This window comes from Carcharhinus amblyrhynchos, chromosome 25, assembly GCF_965287045.1.
Source record: "Carcharhinus amblyrhynchos chromosome 25, sCarAmb.v2.hapA, whole genome shotgun sequence".
In the NCBI taxonomy this organism is placed as follows: domain Eukaryota; kingdom Metazoa; phylum Chordata; class Chondrichthyes; order Carcharhiniformes; family Carcharhinidae; genus Carcharhinus; species Carcharhinus amblyrhynchos.
In genome coordinates this window covers 42,773,179-42,791,410 of record NC_137348.1, presented here as the reverse complement: position 1 = coordinate 42,791,410, position 18,232 = coordinate 42,773,179, and the positions used below count along the sequence as shown (strand labels likewise).

The window sequence follows — 18,232 nt, the reverse complement described above, 5'->3', positions numbered from 1 at the left end:
GAGGTGGATAATATATTTTAACAAGACCAGCAATTTATTGAGAAAAGAGATTATCAAAAATAATGAACAATACGATGATAGAAGGAAGCAAATGAAATGGTCAGGAAGGTAAGATTTGCAAAAACAGAAGTCTGGAAATTAATATAAAGGCAAAATGCCGTGGATGCTGGAATCTGAAACAAAAACAGAAAATGCTGGAAAATCTCAGCAGGTCTGACAGCATCTATAGAGAGAATAGAGCCAATGTTTCGAGTCTGGATGACCCTTCATCAGAACTGAAGACAAGGAAAATAGGAGAAGATTTATACAGAGCTGGATATTGACCTTTGGAGAGAATTAGATTAGGATTGAAAAGCAGCTCTCACTAATTGTGGTGTTGGCGAGGAGGATCTTTGGAATGTGATGCGACCACTAACAGTCTGTGGGTGATGTCCATTGATGCTCCAGTTCACTTTGCAACCTTTGAAAATTTTTCTTTCAGTTTTGAACAGTAGTGCTTTTTGTACCCTGCCAACTCCCAACAAATGTTTTGAATAGTCAAATATCATCTATGTGCCATCTTTTTAGGTCATTAACTTCTCATCAATTCTTTTGAGCTGTTTTATTCGGAGTTAAATTTTGAATTAGTGTTAACAAGACAGCAACTCCCATTTGTACATCTGTTTTCCATGAATAAATATATGTTCACATCTATAACATTGATAATGTAAAACATTCAAAATTATCAAATGAATCAAAAAAGGCTAAAATAGTTAAAATCGACAAAATGGACTGGAAAAGTTTCCTAAACATATTACAGGATGCTGGTGGTGGTGAGGGAGTATTTGGGTGGGTGCAGAAAATAGATTGTTGAATATTTTGGTTCAAAGAATCTTTTGTGATTAATTAAAAGCAAGTTAAAGTGGAGGAATCGATTGGTTGAGAACTTTGTACCTCTGACAATTTTGTTTTATTCGTGGGTGTCGCTGGCTGGGCCAGTATTTATTGCCCTTGAACTTGTGGCTCGCTAGGCCATTTCAGAGGGCACTTAAGAGTCAACCAATTGCTATGATTCTAGGTCATGTGTAGGCCAGACCAGGTAAAGGGACATTAGTAAACCAGATGGGTTTCTCTGACAGTCAACAGCAGTTTTATGGTTATGGTTCTGAATCTAGTGATTGTCAATGAATTCCACAGTTTAGAGAAGTTTGGACTCTTTTTACCAAGGTCTGGAAGCATTCTGTATGTTGGGATGAACAGTACATGCATCATTTAACCAGAGATTGTGTAGTCTGCAGAAATTAAAGTTCATGGACTGAAATACATTGGAAAATCAATGATCCAATTTTAATTGGTGTATCTACAATATGAGATGCAGATGAGGTGTAAAGAGCAAGGAAGATTATGCTAGTTCTTAAATTGTTGAGTTATAATAGGATCTGGTAAGGCAGTTAGGCTGTTTTACTGATTAGGTAACGGAAGGAGATGATTACAGATTTTACAATAATGAAAGGCATCCAGAGAACGGGTTGGATGTTTCAAACCAAAGTCCTTTGTGTTAAATCAGATGAGAACTAGGTTTGCAAAGTATTTGACCTTTGAGTTAAGCATAATTAAGGACCAGCTACTCAAACACAACCTGAATAAGCTAGATTTACTTTACCTGTTGAGTGTCATGTCTTGACTGTGAGGCAATTAATTTTTGATCTTTATTAGTTTTCCATTTCTTTTCACCTTGTTCGCCCACAGGACACGGGATGACACTGTGAGACAGATAGTAGCAGGTTTGACTGATGATTCCGAGGGATCCAGTGATCTGGCACATGAGCTGTCCAAAGCAGATCCAATTACTCTAGAACATGGCCACGATAGTGATGATGATATGTCTGATCCAGAAGACTGGCTTCCTGACCCTGTTGATGCAGATCCAGGTAAGTCCTAATACTCCCCAGAAACAAGAAGAATGATGATCTGTTAATCTGGAAGAAGACTTTTGAGGGTCTGAGGAAACTGGCACAAATCCCAGAGGTGACAGCAAGTATTGTACATTCTGACAACAAATGAATTGGTTATTTAGAAAAAATATAGATATATCTTAAAGAATTTGAAAAGTTATTGCTTATTTCTTATTGAGTAAACATTTTAATCCACTCGTCGTCTTCAGCTCAACGTGGGTGAGGTAATCTGTTCCAAGATTGGACACAGTTTAGGGGAGGAGGCAATGTCAAACTATGTTTGATAAATTTTTCTGCTTTTTGGCTTTTGCTCCTGAACTTTTATGGAATAGCAAGCTCCATCCAGTTGCAGATGTTGGTCTGTGCCAGTAGTCAGGATTTCAGCTGCTATCTGCACAGACTGACTCTGCCACTAGATGGATCCAGGTCACAGTTTTCAGGAATGCAACCACATCTTTAAGTGTGGACTGTATTTCACCAAAAGCAGTGGCCCTACCCTTAATCTTTAGGGAATACATTATTTACCATCCTCCAGCTAGAGAGATAGCCATTTACCACAACTTGCTGTCTTCAGTCGTTGAGCCAAGTTGACATTGACATTGACCCTGCTACTTCATGAGCTACGTTTCATGAGCAAAAACTTGCCTTTTATATGATACTTTCTCAAATGCTTCCTTAAAATCCATAACACATATTTCCAATGTATTCCCTTCAATTGCTTTTAATACCTTGTCAAAAAATCCATTTATGTCCAAAGTTGTGCAGGTTAGATAGATTGTTCATGTCCTTTGGTGTCCAAAGATGTGTAGGTTAGAAGGATTGCCATGGTAAATGTGCAGGGTTACAGTGATAAGGTGTGTAAAATAATCTGTCAGAATTGGTGCATACTCGATGGGCTGAATGGCCTCTTCTGCACTGTAGGGATTCTGTGTTAGTCAATCACCATCTACCTTTTAAAATTCTGCTGGCCCACCTTAATTAATTCAAATCTCTCCAAGCATTTTCCACTTTCTTTTTGTTGGGAGTTTGAGAACTTCCTCTTTACTGCACAAGAAGAAAGATTTGCTTTTATATTTTATCATTTATCATCTCGAAATGCCCCACAGCAGTTTACACCCAAGGAGCTCATGAGAAGTTTAGTCATTATTATAATGTAGGAAATGCAGCAATTGGTGCAAGCTCCCACAAACAACAATGTGATAATGACCCAATAGGCTGTTTTTTTGTGATGAATTGAGGGATGCATGTTATCTAGGACAGTGGATTTAACTCCTGCTGCTCCTCGAAATATTGACCCTGAACTTCTGTTCCGGGTTGGGAGGTGGGGTGGGGCGGTGTATATCCCAAAGGAAGCACCAGAAATCCCCACACAACGACTGCACAGAAATTGCTCGGGAAGTTTAAACTGCACTGTGAACTCCGATTTTAATCAGAGACTTTGGATGATTCTGACTCTCTTAGCAGAGTAGTTACTGTGGAAAAGTTGGAAGGCTTGAAACCATTTCTAATTCCTGGGTAATAATGGGATTGTCCATACTCTGGAGCACCTGAGCTGAACATTTCTCACGAGGCTGGGGTTGGAAGTTGCGGTGAGAAATGTGGAGCTCCAGTACAGTGTGAGGAGAAAGGAGCGGTGATTGCCTCTCCAAGCAAATTCGGGCCAAACCATAGGATATTTACAGCTATTTATATGAGCAGATGGGGGCCTCAGCTTGTCTCTTGTTTGGAGGGGCTTTACTCTCTAAGTACTGCACGAGAGGGGCAGAATTGCTATCAACTGAGTCAAGGTTGATGTATAAATCCCGGTAGCCCCTAGAGGCTACACAATAGTGTCCCTAAGGATATTCACCTCTGATTTCCCCTTCCCCACAGCAACAGGCACTGGGTTCAGGAATTTGACTGTACACTATTATGTGGCTAGATTTGTGACAAGCTGAAACAGACCTGGAATCTAGTGTGTATTCAAAGAATCATAGAACCCGACAGTGCAGAAAGAGGCCCTTTGGCCCATCGAGTCTGCACCAAACACAATCTCACCCAGGCCTTACCCCCATATCCCTACATAGTATACCCACTAATCCCTCTAATTTACGCATCCTTGGACACTAAGGGGCAATTTCTTAGCACAGCCAATCAACCTAACCCGCACATCTTTGGACTGTGGGAGGAAACCCACGCAGACACGAGGAGAATGTGCAAACTCCATACAGACAGTCACCCAGGCCAGGAATCGAACCCAGGACCCTGGAGCTGTGAAGCAGCAGTGCTAACCATTGTGCTACCGTGCCGCCCAATTGGGCTTGTAGAGTGGAGATTAATGTTCAAAACAAATGGTGCATTCATACAAGACAGCTGTGCCTTTTAAGTGCAGAGATGAACAAAGTAACAAGGGTTACTTTCCAGCATATCATTTATAACTCCTTCCCCTCTAGCCCCTCTCTAATTGTACCATTTCTCCACTTCTTTTCCCTTCCAGGCTGGAAGTTGTTCCTGATTGCCATTAATTGCTTAGGAGATTTCTTAAAATTATGAAGACACTGTTAAGAGATTTCTTAAATTTCTTAATTTCTTAAAGCTGTACCCCTATAGCAGACTAGGGCAGATATAGAGCACTCCACTCATGCTACCCAAGTCAGTAAAATGTTTAAAGTGTGGCCCGTTACGAACATTTAAAATTTTGAGTTTAGAAAATTCTTAATTCATTTATATTATTGTCGAGTATTCACTTGAAGAAAACATGACATTATCTCGTAAACCAAAAAAATCAGGCAGAATCTCTTTCTAATTTTTGAGAATTCTTGGCACTGTGATGCAGTTCCATTTCACCTTACAGACAACAGTGACTGTACTTCAGGAAAACACTTTGGGACGTCCCTAGATCATGAGATTGTTGCATAATGGTAACTCTAATTGCCAGTGGAGTATTTGACTGTGGGCCCGCCCTCAATCCTTTCTTGGAATAATCTCAGGCCATGCTGTAATGTAAAATAAATAGGATTGTGCAGACAGCATAAGAAAAAGGAACAGGAGTAGGTCGTTTGGTCTGTCAACCCTGCTCCGCCACTCAATAGGATCAAAGCTGATTCAACATTCCTCATGTTCGTTCTACTGCACTTTCTCCATAACCTTGATTCCCTTACTGATTTAAAAAAAACTATCTCAGCCATAAATATACACAAGGACTCTGCCCCTACAGCTCTCTGTGGCAAGGAGTTCCAAAGACACTCAACCCTTTTACAGAAGAAATTCCTCCCCATCTCAGTCTTAAATTGGCACCCCTTTATGCTGTCCTAGACTCTCCCATAAGGGGCCACATCCTCTTGGTATTTACTCTGCCAAGTCCCGTAAGAATTCCGATGAGATCATCTCTCATTCTTCGAAATTCCAATGAGTGGAGTCGTGACCTGTTAAACCTTTGCTGAGAAGACAATCCCTCCACACTGGGGATCATCTTAATGAACCTTCTCTGAACTGCCTCCAATGAAGTAATATCTTTCCTTAAATAAGGGGACTAAAACTGCTTACAGTACTCCAGATATGGTCTATTCAGTACCTTATACAGTTACAGCAAGACTTCCCTATTCTTACACTCCAATCCTCTTAAAATAAGGACCAACACTCTATTAGCTTCCTGATTACCTGCTGTACCTGTGTGCTAGCTTTCTGTGTTTCTGCATAAATTCCCCCTTTGTGTTGCAGCTTTTCTCCATTTAAACAATATTCTGTTCTTTTCTTCTCCCTTCTAAAATGAACAGCTTCATATTTTCCCACATTATACCCCATTTACCAACTTCTTGCCAACTTACTTAACCAGAGTTGACATCTGGGGCAACATCTGTCTGAACTTTTGAATAATATTTCACCAATACCCTGTAAACAGACTGAAACTTGCCAGATCAGGATAGACATGCATTAGTGAACAACAAACCATAAGGTACCACTCAGAGTTGGCCCATTATGCAGCCATGTAAAAGATTGTAAATAGATTGAAATAAACAAGCTGCACACAAATTAAGGTCAGAAGGAACATCGGTTGTGAACTAGTTTGCTTTTTACCACAACTTGTAGGTTTGTGGTTGCTTTTTCAGGCCCATACGTTATCTGTTTTCTTGAGTTTACCTGGGCAGCTTGCTGAACTCCAGGTTGAGTGCCCCAAATCTCAAGTGGCTTCAACTAAAATTAGAGAAGGGACCCAGAGAAGATTATTCTAGAAGCCTGATTTCAGGTCAATTTAGTTAGAACATAGAACACTACAGCACAAACAGGCCCTTCGGCCCACAAGTTGCGCCGTTCACGTCTATACATACTAAGCCATAGACCTATCTATAACCCCCAATCCCATTAGATCTCATGTACTCATCCAAAAGTCTTTTAAAAGACCCCAGCGAGTTCGCTTCCACCACCACCGATGGCAGCCGATTCCATTCACTCACCACCCTCTGAGTGAAAAACTTACCCCTAACATCTCCTCTGTACTTGCTTCCCTGCACCTTAAATCTGTGTCCTCACGTAGCGACCATTTCAGCCCAGGGAAATAGCCTCTGAGAATCCACCTTGTCTATTCCTCTCAACATCATATAAACCTCTATCAGGTCGCCTCTCAACCTTCGTCTCTCCAGGGAGAAGAGTCCCAGCTCCCTCAACCTATCTTCATAAGGCATGCCTCACAATCCAGGCAACATCCTTGTAAATCTCCTCTGCACCCTCTCAATAGCTTCCACATCCTTCTTATACTGAGGCGACCAGAACTGTGCACAGTACTCCAAGTGGGGTCTGACCAGGGTCTTATAAAGTTGCAGCATTACCTCCCGACTCCTAAACTCAATCCCTCGATTAATGAAGGCCAGTACGCCATACGCCTTCTTGACCACATCCTCCGCCTGTGAGGCCGATTTAAGAGTCCTATGGACCCGGACCCCAAGATCCTTCTGCTCTTCAACACAGCTAAGACTCCTACCCTTGATATTGTATTTCTTCGTCCCATTGGTCCTGCCAAAATGGACCACTACACATTTATCTGCGTTGAAGTCCATCTGCCACTTCTCCGCCCAGTCTTGCATCCTATCTATGTCCCGCTGCAACTTCTGACATCCCTCCAGACCATCCACAACACCACCAACCTTCGTATCATCAGCGAACTTACTAACCCATCCCTCCACTTCCTCATCCAGGTCATTTATGAAAATGACAAACAGCAAGGGTCCTAGAACAGATCCCTGGGGCACTCCACTGGTGACCGACCTCCATGCAGAAAAAGACCCATCCACAACCACTCTCTGCCTTCTGAAGGCAAGCTAGTTCTGGATCCACAAGGCCAAAGCCTCTTGGATCCCATGCCCTCTCACCTTCTCCAGAAGTCTTGCATGGGGGACCTTATCAAACGCCTTGCTGAAGTCCATGTAAACCACGTCTACCGCTCTTCCTTCGTCAATGTGTTCAGTCACATTCTCAAAGAACTCAACTAGGTTCGTAAGGCACGACCTGCCCTTGACAAAACCATGTTGACTATTTCTGATCATTCTAAACTTCTCCAAATGCTCATAAATCTTGTCCCTCTGAAGCCTCTCCATCAGCTTACCAACCACTGAGGTCAGACTCACCGGTCGGTAATTTCCGGGGCTGTCCCTGTTCCCTTTCTTGAAAATAGGAACCACATCCGCAATCCTCCGGAACCTCTCCCGTCTCCATCGACGACGCAAAGATCATCGCAGGGGCTCTGCAATCACTTCCCTCACCTCCCACAGTAACCTGGGGTACACCCCATCCGGTCCCAGCGACTTGTCTATCTTGATAGAATTTTAAAGTTCTAACACATCCTCTTCCTTAACATCCACATGCTCAATCTTTTCAGACTGCCTCAAACCTGTAGTACAACCTCCCAAATCACTTTCCACTGTGAATACCGAAGCAAAGTACTCATTAAGCACCTCTGCCATTTCTTCCAGTTCCACACAGACTTTTCCCCCTTCACCTTTTATAGGTCCTATCCCTTCTCTTCTCATCCTTTTACTTTTCACATATTTGTAGAAGGCCTTGGGATTCTCCTTAATCTTACCTGCCAAGGCCTTCTCATGACCCCTTCTGGCTCTCCTAATTTCCTATTTAAGCTCCTTTCTACAAGCCTTATACTCCTCAAGATCCTTAACATCTCCTAGCTCTCTGAACTTTTTATACACCTTTCTTTTCTTCCTGACTAGGTTCACCACAACCTTCGTGCACCACAGTTCCTGCGCCCTACCAAAATGTTATTGTGCAGAGCTCCAGTCAAACATTCCTTGAATATCCACCACCTTCCTTCTGTACTTTTCCCCAAGATCGCCTCCTTCCAGTTTATTCGTCCAGTTATCTGCCTGATGTCTTCATATTTCCCTTTACTCCAGACAAACACCTTCCTAGCCTGCCTGATCCTATCTCTTTCCAATGCTATCGTGAAGGAGATAGAATTATGATCTCCATCCCTGAGATGCTCTCCCACCAAGAGATCCGACACCTGTCCAGGTTCATTAGCCAGCACCAGGTCAAGTACAGCCTCTCCTCTCGTAGGCTTATCCACGTACTGTGTCAGGAAACCCTCCTGAACACACCTAACAAACCTCCCCATCCAAACCCCTTACCCTTGGGATATTCCAGTCGATGTTCGGGAAATTAAAGTCTCCCATCACGACAACTCTGTTATTTCTACATCTCTCTAGGATCTGTTTCCCTATCTGCACCTCAACTTCCCTGTCACTATTGGGCGGCCTATAGAAAACACCCAGCAAAGTCATTGACCCTTTGCTGTTCCTAACTTCCACCCACAATGACTCTGTAGGCAGTCCCTCCACGGCATCCTCCTTCTCAGCAGCCATGACACTGTCCCTGATCAACAGTGCCACTCCACCACCTCTTTTGCCCCCAACCCTGTCCTTCCTGAAGCATCTGAATCCTGGCACCTGAAGTACCCAGTCGTGTCCCTGAGATATCCAAGTCTCTGTAATGGCCACCACATCACATTCCCAAGCAGCAATCCATGCCCTAAGCTCATCTACCTTATTTACTACACTCCTGGCGTTAAAATAGACACGCCTCAGCCCCTCAGTCTGGACATTTCTCTTCTCCACCAGCCGTCTAACCTCCCTCTCATACTGTCTACAGTCCTTCCCTACCCGGGAGCTAACCTCCTCGGTTTCAGTCTCCTCATGTCTGTTCCCTCCCCCCCAACCTTTCTAGTTTGAAGTGCCCCCCAGTAGCCCTAGCCAGTCTTCCCGCCAAGATATTGGTCCCCCTGGGATTCAAGTGCCACCCGTCTTTACTGTACAGGTCACACCTGCCCCTAAAGAGGTCCCAATGATCCAGGAACCGGAATCCCTGCCCCCTGCTCCAGTCCCTCAGCCACACATTCTCCACCTCATTCCATTCCTGCTCTCATTCTCCTGTGGCACAGGCAGCAATCCTGAGATTACTACCTTCACATTCCTCTTTCTCAGCTGCCTACCCAGTTCCCTATAATCCCTTTTAATGACTGCTTCCCTCTTCCTGCCTATGTCAGCAGTACCTATATGAGCCACAACCTGCGGTCCCTCACCCTCCCCTTTCAGGATGTCTGGGACACGTCCAGAGACATCCCGGATCCCAGCTCCAGGGAGACAAACCACCATCCGTGACTCCCATCTGCGCCTGTCTGATCCCCTCACTGTGGAGTCCCCTATTAGTACTGCCTTGCTGCTTTCTTAGTTTTTTGAAGTACTGGCTCAGCTCCAAAGAGCTGGCCACCACTTCCTGCTCCAGATGAGCTGTCCCCCCCAGTGGTACTCAGGCAGGAGTACATATTTTGAAGGGGGACATCCACCGGCGTGCTCTCCATCACCTGAGGTTTCCCCTTCTTCCCGTTGCCCTGGTGTGACCACTTGCCGATAGCTCCTATCAATTATCTCCTCATTCTCTCTAATGAGACGAAGGTCCTCAAGCTGCATTTCCAGTTCCTTTACCAGGTCCCGTAGGGACTGCAGCTCCACACACCGAGCACAGGTGTGGATGTCTGGGAGACCAGGAGCCTCCAAGACCTCCCACATATTACATCGGCAACAACATACTGGCCTCACAATCATACTTGCCCTTTATAGAAACCCAGAGGAGAAAAAAAAGTAATAAAAACTTATAACTTACTTTGCCTCACCCTTTTCGCTTTGGCCCTGTGAGCCAAAGCCCTTACAGCTCACACAAAAACAAAAACAAACTTACCTGCTCCCACTCAGAGCCCTTCTCTCTCTCTCTCTCTCTTTTTTAGGTTAGAGGAGGAGGGAGGGGTGGGATACTCTACCTGTGCAGAGAATCGGGATTCCTCATCATTCCAATTTATAGTAAGGTTAAAAAAAAACTCTACCCAAGTGTCTTTGCGACACCTTTCGGTTTCCGATACAAAATTTAAAAACAAAACTAGTAAAGTTGGTTTTAAAAATCGCTCTACTCACCCACAAGCTCTCCTCTCGCAAATTGCTGCCTTTCTTCAGTGCTCCCAAGGAACAATGAGCGTCACTCTTTTTTAGGTTAGAGGAAGGGGTAGGAGGGGATACTGTACACGTGTAGAGTATCGGGTTTCTTCACCTTCCCAATTTAAGGCGGTCTAGAGGAGGAAAAAGATACTTCCCAGACCTCCCTATGACCACTTCCTGTATCTGGTTTAAAATTTAAAAAAACGCTAGAGACGTTAGTTTTAAAAAAAACACAGTAACTTACTCACAAGCTCTCCTCTCATGTGCTCCCAAGGAACAATGAGTTCTGAAAGAAATGCTGCTTAGGTGCATTGGTCAGGTTAAATTCTCCCTCAGTGTACCCGAACAGGTGCCAGAGACTGGCCACTAGGAGATTTTCACAGTAACTTCATTGCAGTGTTAATGTAAACCTACTTGTGACTAATAAGTAATAACAATACAAAGTTTTTACTGTGTGCAACTCTTCAAACTGCATTTCCTAACAGTATTTTACTGTTAGCACTGTAAACCTAGTTAGAAAGAGAAGGATTTGATCCAACTGATAACTAGACTCGTGACAGAAATGTACATTGCAATGTTGGTCCAAGTGTTACCTCTGTATTTAACATGTCTCATTTCTCAGTGAAGCCTGGACTGGCCTTGCTCCTGAATACATCATGCTTTAAATACTTGTTTTTTCTGACCTTGATTTCAGGTAAATTTGGTTCCAAACGAAGGTCTTCTGACATCATCACTTTGCTGGTCAGTATTTACGGCAGCAAAGAGCTGTTTATCAATGAATATCGAACACTCCTGGCGGATCGAATACTCCATCATTTCAGCTACATTACTTGCAGGTACTGAGAAGCTTGCATGGTTGCAGAGGTGGATTCGCAATGCTTAACCATAACTGACCCTACCTGTTGTTGTTGTTTCTGACTCTGAGAGATTTTGGTTTAGTGATCATTGGCACAGGTATATTCTGTTCAGAAATTTGAGGGTTCTGATCCAACTCAAAAGGAGCAGAATGTTAGCTGGTACAGGCCATTAGATTTCGCCCATTTCCAACATATCCCTAGTTTTCCAGGCACTCCAGTGTTTCTTCCTCCTGGGAGGTGATAGCTCCGAATATGTCTGGATACTGGTCAAGCTACATGTTGTCCTAAATACTCTTCTTGCAGGAAAAGATAATGGTTTCTCGTTGTCCTGAGAAGCAGTTGGAGTAAGTAGTCAAATAAGCCCTGTAAGGATGATGATAAATATATGGAACAAGGTTTGGCATATCAGCTGAGACTGTGTCAATGCTTTACTGTGAGTGAAGAAGGTTTGCAGGCATTCCATTGGGTGGGTTGAATTTGAACTCTGACACGTTTATGCCAAAATAGCATTATTGTAAAGAGTGCATTTGTTACATTGGCCTTTATAAATCGGAGTATCGAGTATGAAAGTTGGAGTGTTATGGTAAGGTTGTATAAGGCATTGGTGAGGCCGAACTTAGAGTATTGTGTACAGTTTTGGTCACCTAGTTACAGGAAGGATGTAAATAAGGTTGAAAGAGTGCGGAGAAGGTTCACAAGGATGTTGCTGGGACTTGAGAAGCTGAGTTACAGAGAGAGATTGAATAGGTTGGGACTTCATTCCCTGGAGTGTAGAAGAATGAGGGGAGATTTGATAGAGGTGTATAAGATTATGATGGGTGTAGATAGTGAATGCAAGCAGGCTTTTTCCACTGAGGCTAGGGGAGAAAAAAACCAGAGGGCATAGGTTAAGGGTGAAAGGAGAAAAGTTTAAAGGGAATATTAGGGGGGGATTCTTCACACAGAGTGGTGGAAATGTGGAATGAGCTGTCGGATAAAGTGGTAAATGCGGGGTCACTTTTAACATTTAAGAAAAACTTGGACAGGTTCATGGATGAGAGGAGTGTGGAGGGATATGGTCCAGGTGCAGGTCAGTGGGACTAAGCAAAAAATGGTTTGGCACAAACAAGAAGGATCAAAAGGCCAGTTTCTGAGCTGTAATTTTCTATGGGAGGGGGTTTGAGTTACCACCTCTTCAGAGTTCATCAAGAAATCTTTGCGCTGCAGTGATCCTGAGTATTCCTGTCTAGCTAATTAATGTAACTGCTTTGCTGCAGGGAAATCCGGAATCTGGAGTTGCTGAAACTGCGTTTTGGAGAAGCTCAGATGCATTTCTGCGAGGTCATGTTAAAGGTCAGTGATAAGAACTGGGAGTAAAACAGTTTAATGTTATCAGCTGCTTGATACAGCAGGTGGATTTGATGAACTTGTGTTGAATGGTAACTATAATTCTGAATTAGCTTGTGTTGGATATTTGTTTTAGACACCTATAGGAAGGCTATAAAAGTATTGAGTGAATGAAGTGCGTGTTCACTAAGATGCTGCAAGGATAAGGGATTACTTTATGAAGAGAATTAACAATTTAGTGCTGAAATGATAAAAGTCTTGTTGAGGGAACAGGTGATGTGCCTCTTCTGATGCTGACTGACTGCTATTTTTATTTCATATTGATTTAAGTTACAGTTTAAAGAACTTCCATCTGTATAATAGGTTCTTCCCAGCTGCAGATTAGTGGAGCTAAGCTACTTTCCACAATATTCAGTGTAATTTGTTGAACTTGAGACTCTTCGAAGATTTATCCAGTTTTAAAATAAGTTTATTCAGTTTAACAGGGCAGCACGAGAGGCTAATTCCTATTACGACGCTGTTCAAGAATCACTTCTCTGAAAGGAAAATAAAGGGTAGCAAAGAGAGGGACTGAAAAAGTACTGGTGGGTAAAAGCAAAGAAAATCCTAAGAGATTTTACCAATATATTAAAAGCAAGACAATAACTGAAGGAGAGATGAGGCCGATCAGAAATATACATGGTAACTTGTGGATTGGTGCAGAAGATGGACAGCGTTTTCAACGCATAGAAAACTGGTTGGCAGACAGGAAACAAAGAGTAGGAATAAATGGGTCTTTTTTCCAAATTGCAGGCAGTGACTAATGGGGAATGCCAGAATAGCATTTTGATCCCAGCTGTTCACGACATATTAATGATTTAGTTGAGGGAACTGAATGTGATATCTTCAGATTTGCAGATGATATAAAGCTGGGTGGGAGGGTGAGCTCTGAGGAGGATGCAGAGATCTTTCAGAGGGTGGCACTACTGCTTCATAACGCAAGGTACCTGGGTTCGATTCCCAGCTTGGGTCACTGACTGTGTGGAGTTTGTATGTTCCCCCCATGTCTGTATGGGTTTCTTCTGATTTCCTTCCATGGTCCAAAGATGTGCAGGTTAGGTGGATTGGCCCTTTAGTGTCAGGAAGACTAGCTAGGGTAGATGCATGGAGTTAGGATCTGGATGGAATTGTGGTCGGTGCAGACTCGATGGGCCGAATGGCTGCACTGTCAGATTCTGTGATTTGAACAGGATGAGTGAGTGGGCAAACGCAGAATAATGTGGATAACAGTGAGGTTATCCACTTCGGTAGCAAAACAGGAAGACAGATTATTATCTGAGAGGAGAATGTACAATGAGGATGTCCTTGTACGGAAGTAACTGAAGGTAAGCATGCAGGTGCAGCAGGAATTGAAGAAGGAAAATAGTATGTTGGCCTTCGCAGTAAGCAGATTCGCATACAGGAGCAGGGATGCATTGTTGCAATTATAAAATTTAAGTTTTATTTATTAGTGTCACAAGTAGGTTTACATTGACACTGCAATGAAGTTACTGTGAAAAGCCCTTAGTTGCCACACTCTGGCACCTATTTGGGTACACAGGGAGAATTTAGCATGGCCAAAGCACCTAACCAGCAATCTTCTGGACTGTGGGAGGAAACCGGAGCACCCGGAGGAAATCCAACAGATGTGGGGGGAACATGTAGCCTCCACACCTACAGTGACCCAAGCCGGGAATTGAACCCAGATCCCTGGTGCTGTGAGGCAGCAGTGTTAACCACTATGCCACCCATATCCAGGGCCTTGTTGAGGCTATGTCTGGAATATTGTGTGCAGTTTGGTGTCTCTATGAGGAAAAATGTTCTTGTGTTCTTGCTATAGAGGGAATGCAGAGTAGGTTTTCCTGACTGATTCCTGGGATGGAGGACTTGCAAGTGAGGAGAGATTGAGTTGGTTAGGAATATATTTGCTGGAGTTTAGAAGAATGAGGGGGAACCTCGTAGAAACCTATAAAATTATAACAGGACTAGACAGGGTAAATGCAGGAAGGATGTTCCTGGTGGTGGGAAAGTCCAGAACCAGGGGCCACAGTCTGAGGATACAGGAACAGAAATGAGGAGAAACTTCTTTACCCAGAGAGTGGTAAGCCTGTGGAATTTGCTACCGCACAGAGTAGTTGAGGCCAAAATGTTTTGTTTTCAAGGAGGAATTAGATCTAGCACTTGGGGCAATAGGGATAAAACAATATGGGGGGGGGGAAATCAGGCTATTGGTGGAGCAGGCTTGAAGGGCCAAATGGCCTCCTATCTTCTATGATTCTATAACCAAGGAGCATATTTAAGGTGATTAGTAGAAGGATTAAAGGAGACACAAGGAAAATCTTTTTCACCCAGAATGACAGGGAGTGGGATAACTTGATCTTGGTTTTGGACAAAGCTCGGCACAACATCGAGGGCCGAAGGGCCAGTACAGCACAGTACTGGCCCTATGTTCACCCAGAGGATGGTGGACACCTGAAATTCGCTGCCTAAATTGGTGGTGAGGCTGAAACACTCAGTTCAGTGGAAGGGTACCTGGATCTGGATCAGAAATGTTGAAAGCTGCAAAACTACAGATCAGCATGCTGGAAAGTGGGATTAGAATAAGTGGCTAGTTTCCTAGCCACAGACACAGTGAACTGAATGGCCTCCTTCTGCATTGTAACTTGTCTATCGTTCTACAGTATGTAATATATTCAGCTAACTGTTGAACTGTACAGGAGAACATAGAACATTACAGCGCAGAACAGGCCCTTCGGCCCACGATGTTGCGCTGACCAGTTTTTTTAAAAAAAAACACTGACCCACTAATCTAAACCAATCCCTTTTCATCCATAAACCTATCCACAGATCTCTTAAACGCCCCCAAACTAGGCGCATTTACAACCGCAGCAGGCAGGGCATTCCAATCCCTCACCACCCGCTGGGTAAAGAACCTATCCCTGACATCCGTCCTATAACTACCACCCCTTAATTTAAAGCCATGCCCCCTCGTGCTAGCTTTCTCCATCCGAGGAAAAAGGCTATCACTATCCACCCTATCTAAACCTCTAATCATCTTATATGTTTCAATAAGATCCCCTCTTAGCCGCCTTCTTTCCAGCGAAAACAACCCCAAATCCCTCAGTCTCTCCTCATATGACCTCCCCTCCATACCAGGCAACATCCTGGTAAACCTCCTCTGCACCCTCTCCTAAGCCTCCAAGTCCTTCCTGTAAGTGGGGACCAGAACTGCACACAGTACTCCAAGTGCGGCCGCACCAGAGTAGTGTACAGTTGCAACATGACGCTGCGACTCCTAAATTCAATCCCCCTACCAATAAACGCCAAAGAAATAAGAAAGTGTCCTGTCTGTATCGGATTTAACACCTTCATCTATTAAATTTAAAAATGGAACACAGGTGTTGATTCAGAAGTTCTCTGGGGTGGCACAGTGGTTAGCACTGCTGTCTCACAGTGCCAGGGACCCGGGTTCAGTTCCCGGCTTGGGTCACTATCTGTATGGACTCTGCATGTTCTTCCCATGTCTGTGTGCATGAATGTTTGTCTGCATGTGGCTCTTTGGCCAATTGATGTGACTTGCATAAGAATACTTGCAGTTTTACTATATTCTTACTGCAGAAATGTATGTATTTGGCACTTTTCTGATGACTGAGTAGGACAGCTGCAGTGTATAAAATTGCAGGTTTGATTTTGCACCTTGGCAAATTCTAGCACTATAGCATGGTGCTGTAATTGCTGTACCAGAATGTCACCTTTCACCTCTCACTATCAACTGTGGTAAACTCCACCTGAGTGTGGCCTTTACCCACACATCTTATTATGGGTGAAGTTATTTCTTTATTCATTCTCAAGATGTGAGTATTACTGCAAGCCCAGTTACCCTGAGAAAGTGGCACTGAGTCACCACCTTCAATCCTTGAAGCCTGCTGTGTTAGCACTCCCACAGTGCATTAAGGAAGGACTGAGCACAGAGTGCTACTTCAGAGGGCAATTAACACCCCTGTTAGTGTGGGTCTGGAGTCTCATGGAGACTGGCTGGGTAAGAGTGGCAAGTTTCCTTCCTTAGAGAGTATGAGTGAACTAATCAAATTTTTAGAACAAATCCAGTAGCTTTATAATCAGTGCAATACTGGAATTTGTATCTCCATATTTTCCCTCAACCTATTTGATAGGTTGAGGGAGCTCGGTCTCTTCTCCCTGGAGAGATGAAGGTTGAGAGGCGACCTGATAGAAGTTTATAAGATGTTGAGAGGTATTGATAGGGTGGATTCTTGGAGGCTTTTTCCCAGGGCTGAAATGGTCGCTACGAGAGGACACAGATTTAAGGTGCTGGGGAGCAGGTACAGAGGAGATGTCAGGGCTAGGTTTTTCACTCAGGGTGGTGAGTGAGTGGAATTGGCTGCCATCGGTGGTGGTAGAGGCGAACTCGCTGGGGTCTTTTAAGAGACTTCTGGATGAGTACGTGGGATTTAATGGGATTGAGAGTTATAGATAGTCCTAGTAGGTAGGGATATGATCGGCGCAACTTGTGGGCCGAAGGGCCTGTTTGTGCTGTAGTGTTCTATGTTGTGTTATTAATCCAGGTGTTCGGTCACATAACCACTGTTGATCCCCTGAGATGCACACTCCATTAATCATCAGGTTTTGTACTGCAGGATGTGGCAGATTCTCGACGGATAAACAGCCACATTCATGAGGAGGACCAAGAGGCACCTTTGCACCTGAATGCGATGATACTGTCTGGAGAGTTCTGGCCACCACTGAAAGAAGAGAAACTTGAGCTCCCTCCAGAAGTGAAGGAAGCAATGGACACATATACCAAAAAATATGAGAAATTAAAAGTAAGTACTGAGTATTATGCAGTGCCTTCCTTGGTGGCTGCGTGGTCCCAATGCAGATAAAACTCAAGTCCATTTAACATGTAATAGCTACTTTAAATGGTTCCAGTGTCTTAGACAAACAACTGATGGATTACCTTTAACAAGTCTGCCTTATAAAGAACACGATGTGGGTACGCCGGCGTTGGACTGGTGTAAACACAGTAAAAAGTCTGACAGTAAAAAGTTTCAGGTTACCCCGAAAGCTTGTGAGTCTATTATCAAATAAATCGGTTGGACTAAAACCTGGTGTTGTCAGACTTTTTACTGTTATAAAGAACACAACAACTCACCCAGGAAACTAGGTAATACCTATCAATAAGCAAGTCTTTGTAGATGTGGAAGCCTGGATTAAACAGTTGGTGGTGAGTAAACCCCATGCATGGCTACACTTAAGGGACCATCACTGGTGCTACAGAGGTATATCTGGAAGATTCTTGAACCGTTGCTGTCTGTGGAGGAACATTTCGCTGCCTTTTGGTGATTTTTTGATTCACATGACTTATGAGGTTATGATAAAGTGCACTTGTAAACTTGTGTGGTCTGCCCACTAACATGGGCAGCGAGTTTCCTTAAACTTAATTTTTGTACTGCGCTGGTACATGGTCCTCTTTGCAACTGCACTTCACCTTGTCCCTTCGTAAGTTAAATATTTTTACACTCTATTGCACAAGTTTTCTCAGTAAAGATTCCCTATGAAGGTGCATTTTTGGACATTGCAGCTGCCATTATAAGGCCATAGTGTACAA

General features: G+C 43.6%; 1 protein-coding gene across 1 annotated transcript in view; it reads left to right on the top strand.

The window, feature by feature from the left end:
- The window catches only part of anapc2 (anaphase promoting complex subunit 2), a 65,875-nt gene that overhangs the window by 35,013 nt on the left and 12,630 nt on the right, over window positions 1–18,232 (top strand). The window contains exons 7-10 of the mRNA XM_080211806.1: window positions 1,729–1,910; window positions 11,100–11,241; window positions 12,519–12,594; window positions 17,262–17,447. Coding sequence (XP_080067932.1) covers window positions 1,729–1,910; window positions 11,100–11,241; window positions 12,519–12,594; window positions 17,262–17,447 — 586 coding nt within the window. The remainder of the gene's footprint in view (window positions 1–1,728; window positions 1,911–11,099; window positions 11,242–12,518; window positions 12,595–17,261; window positions 17,448–18,232) is intronic.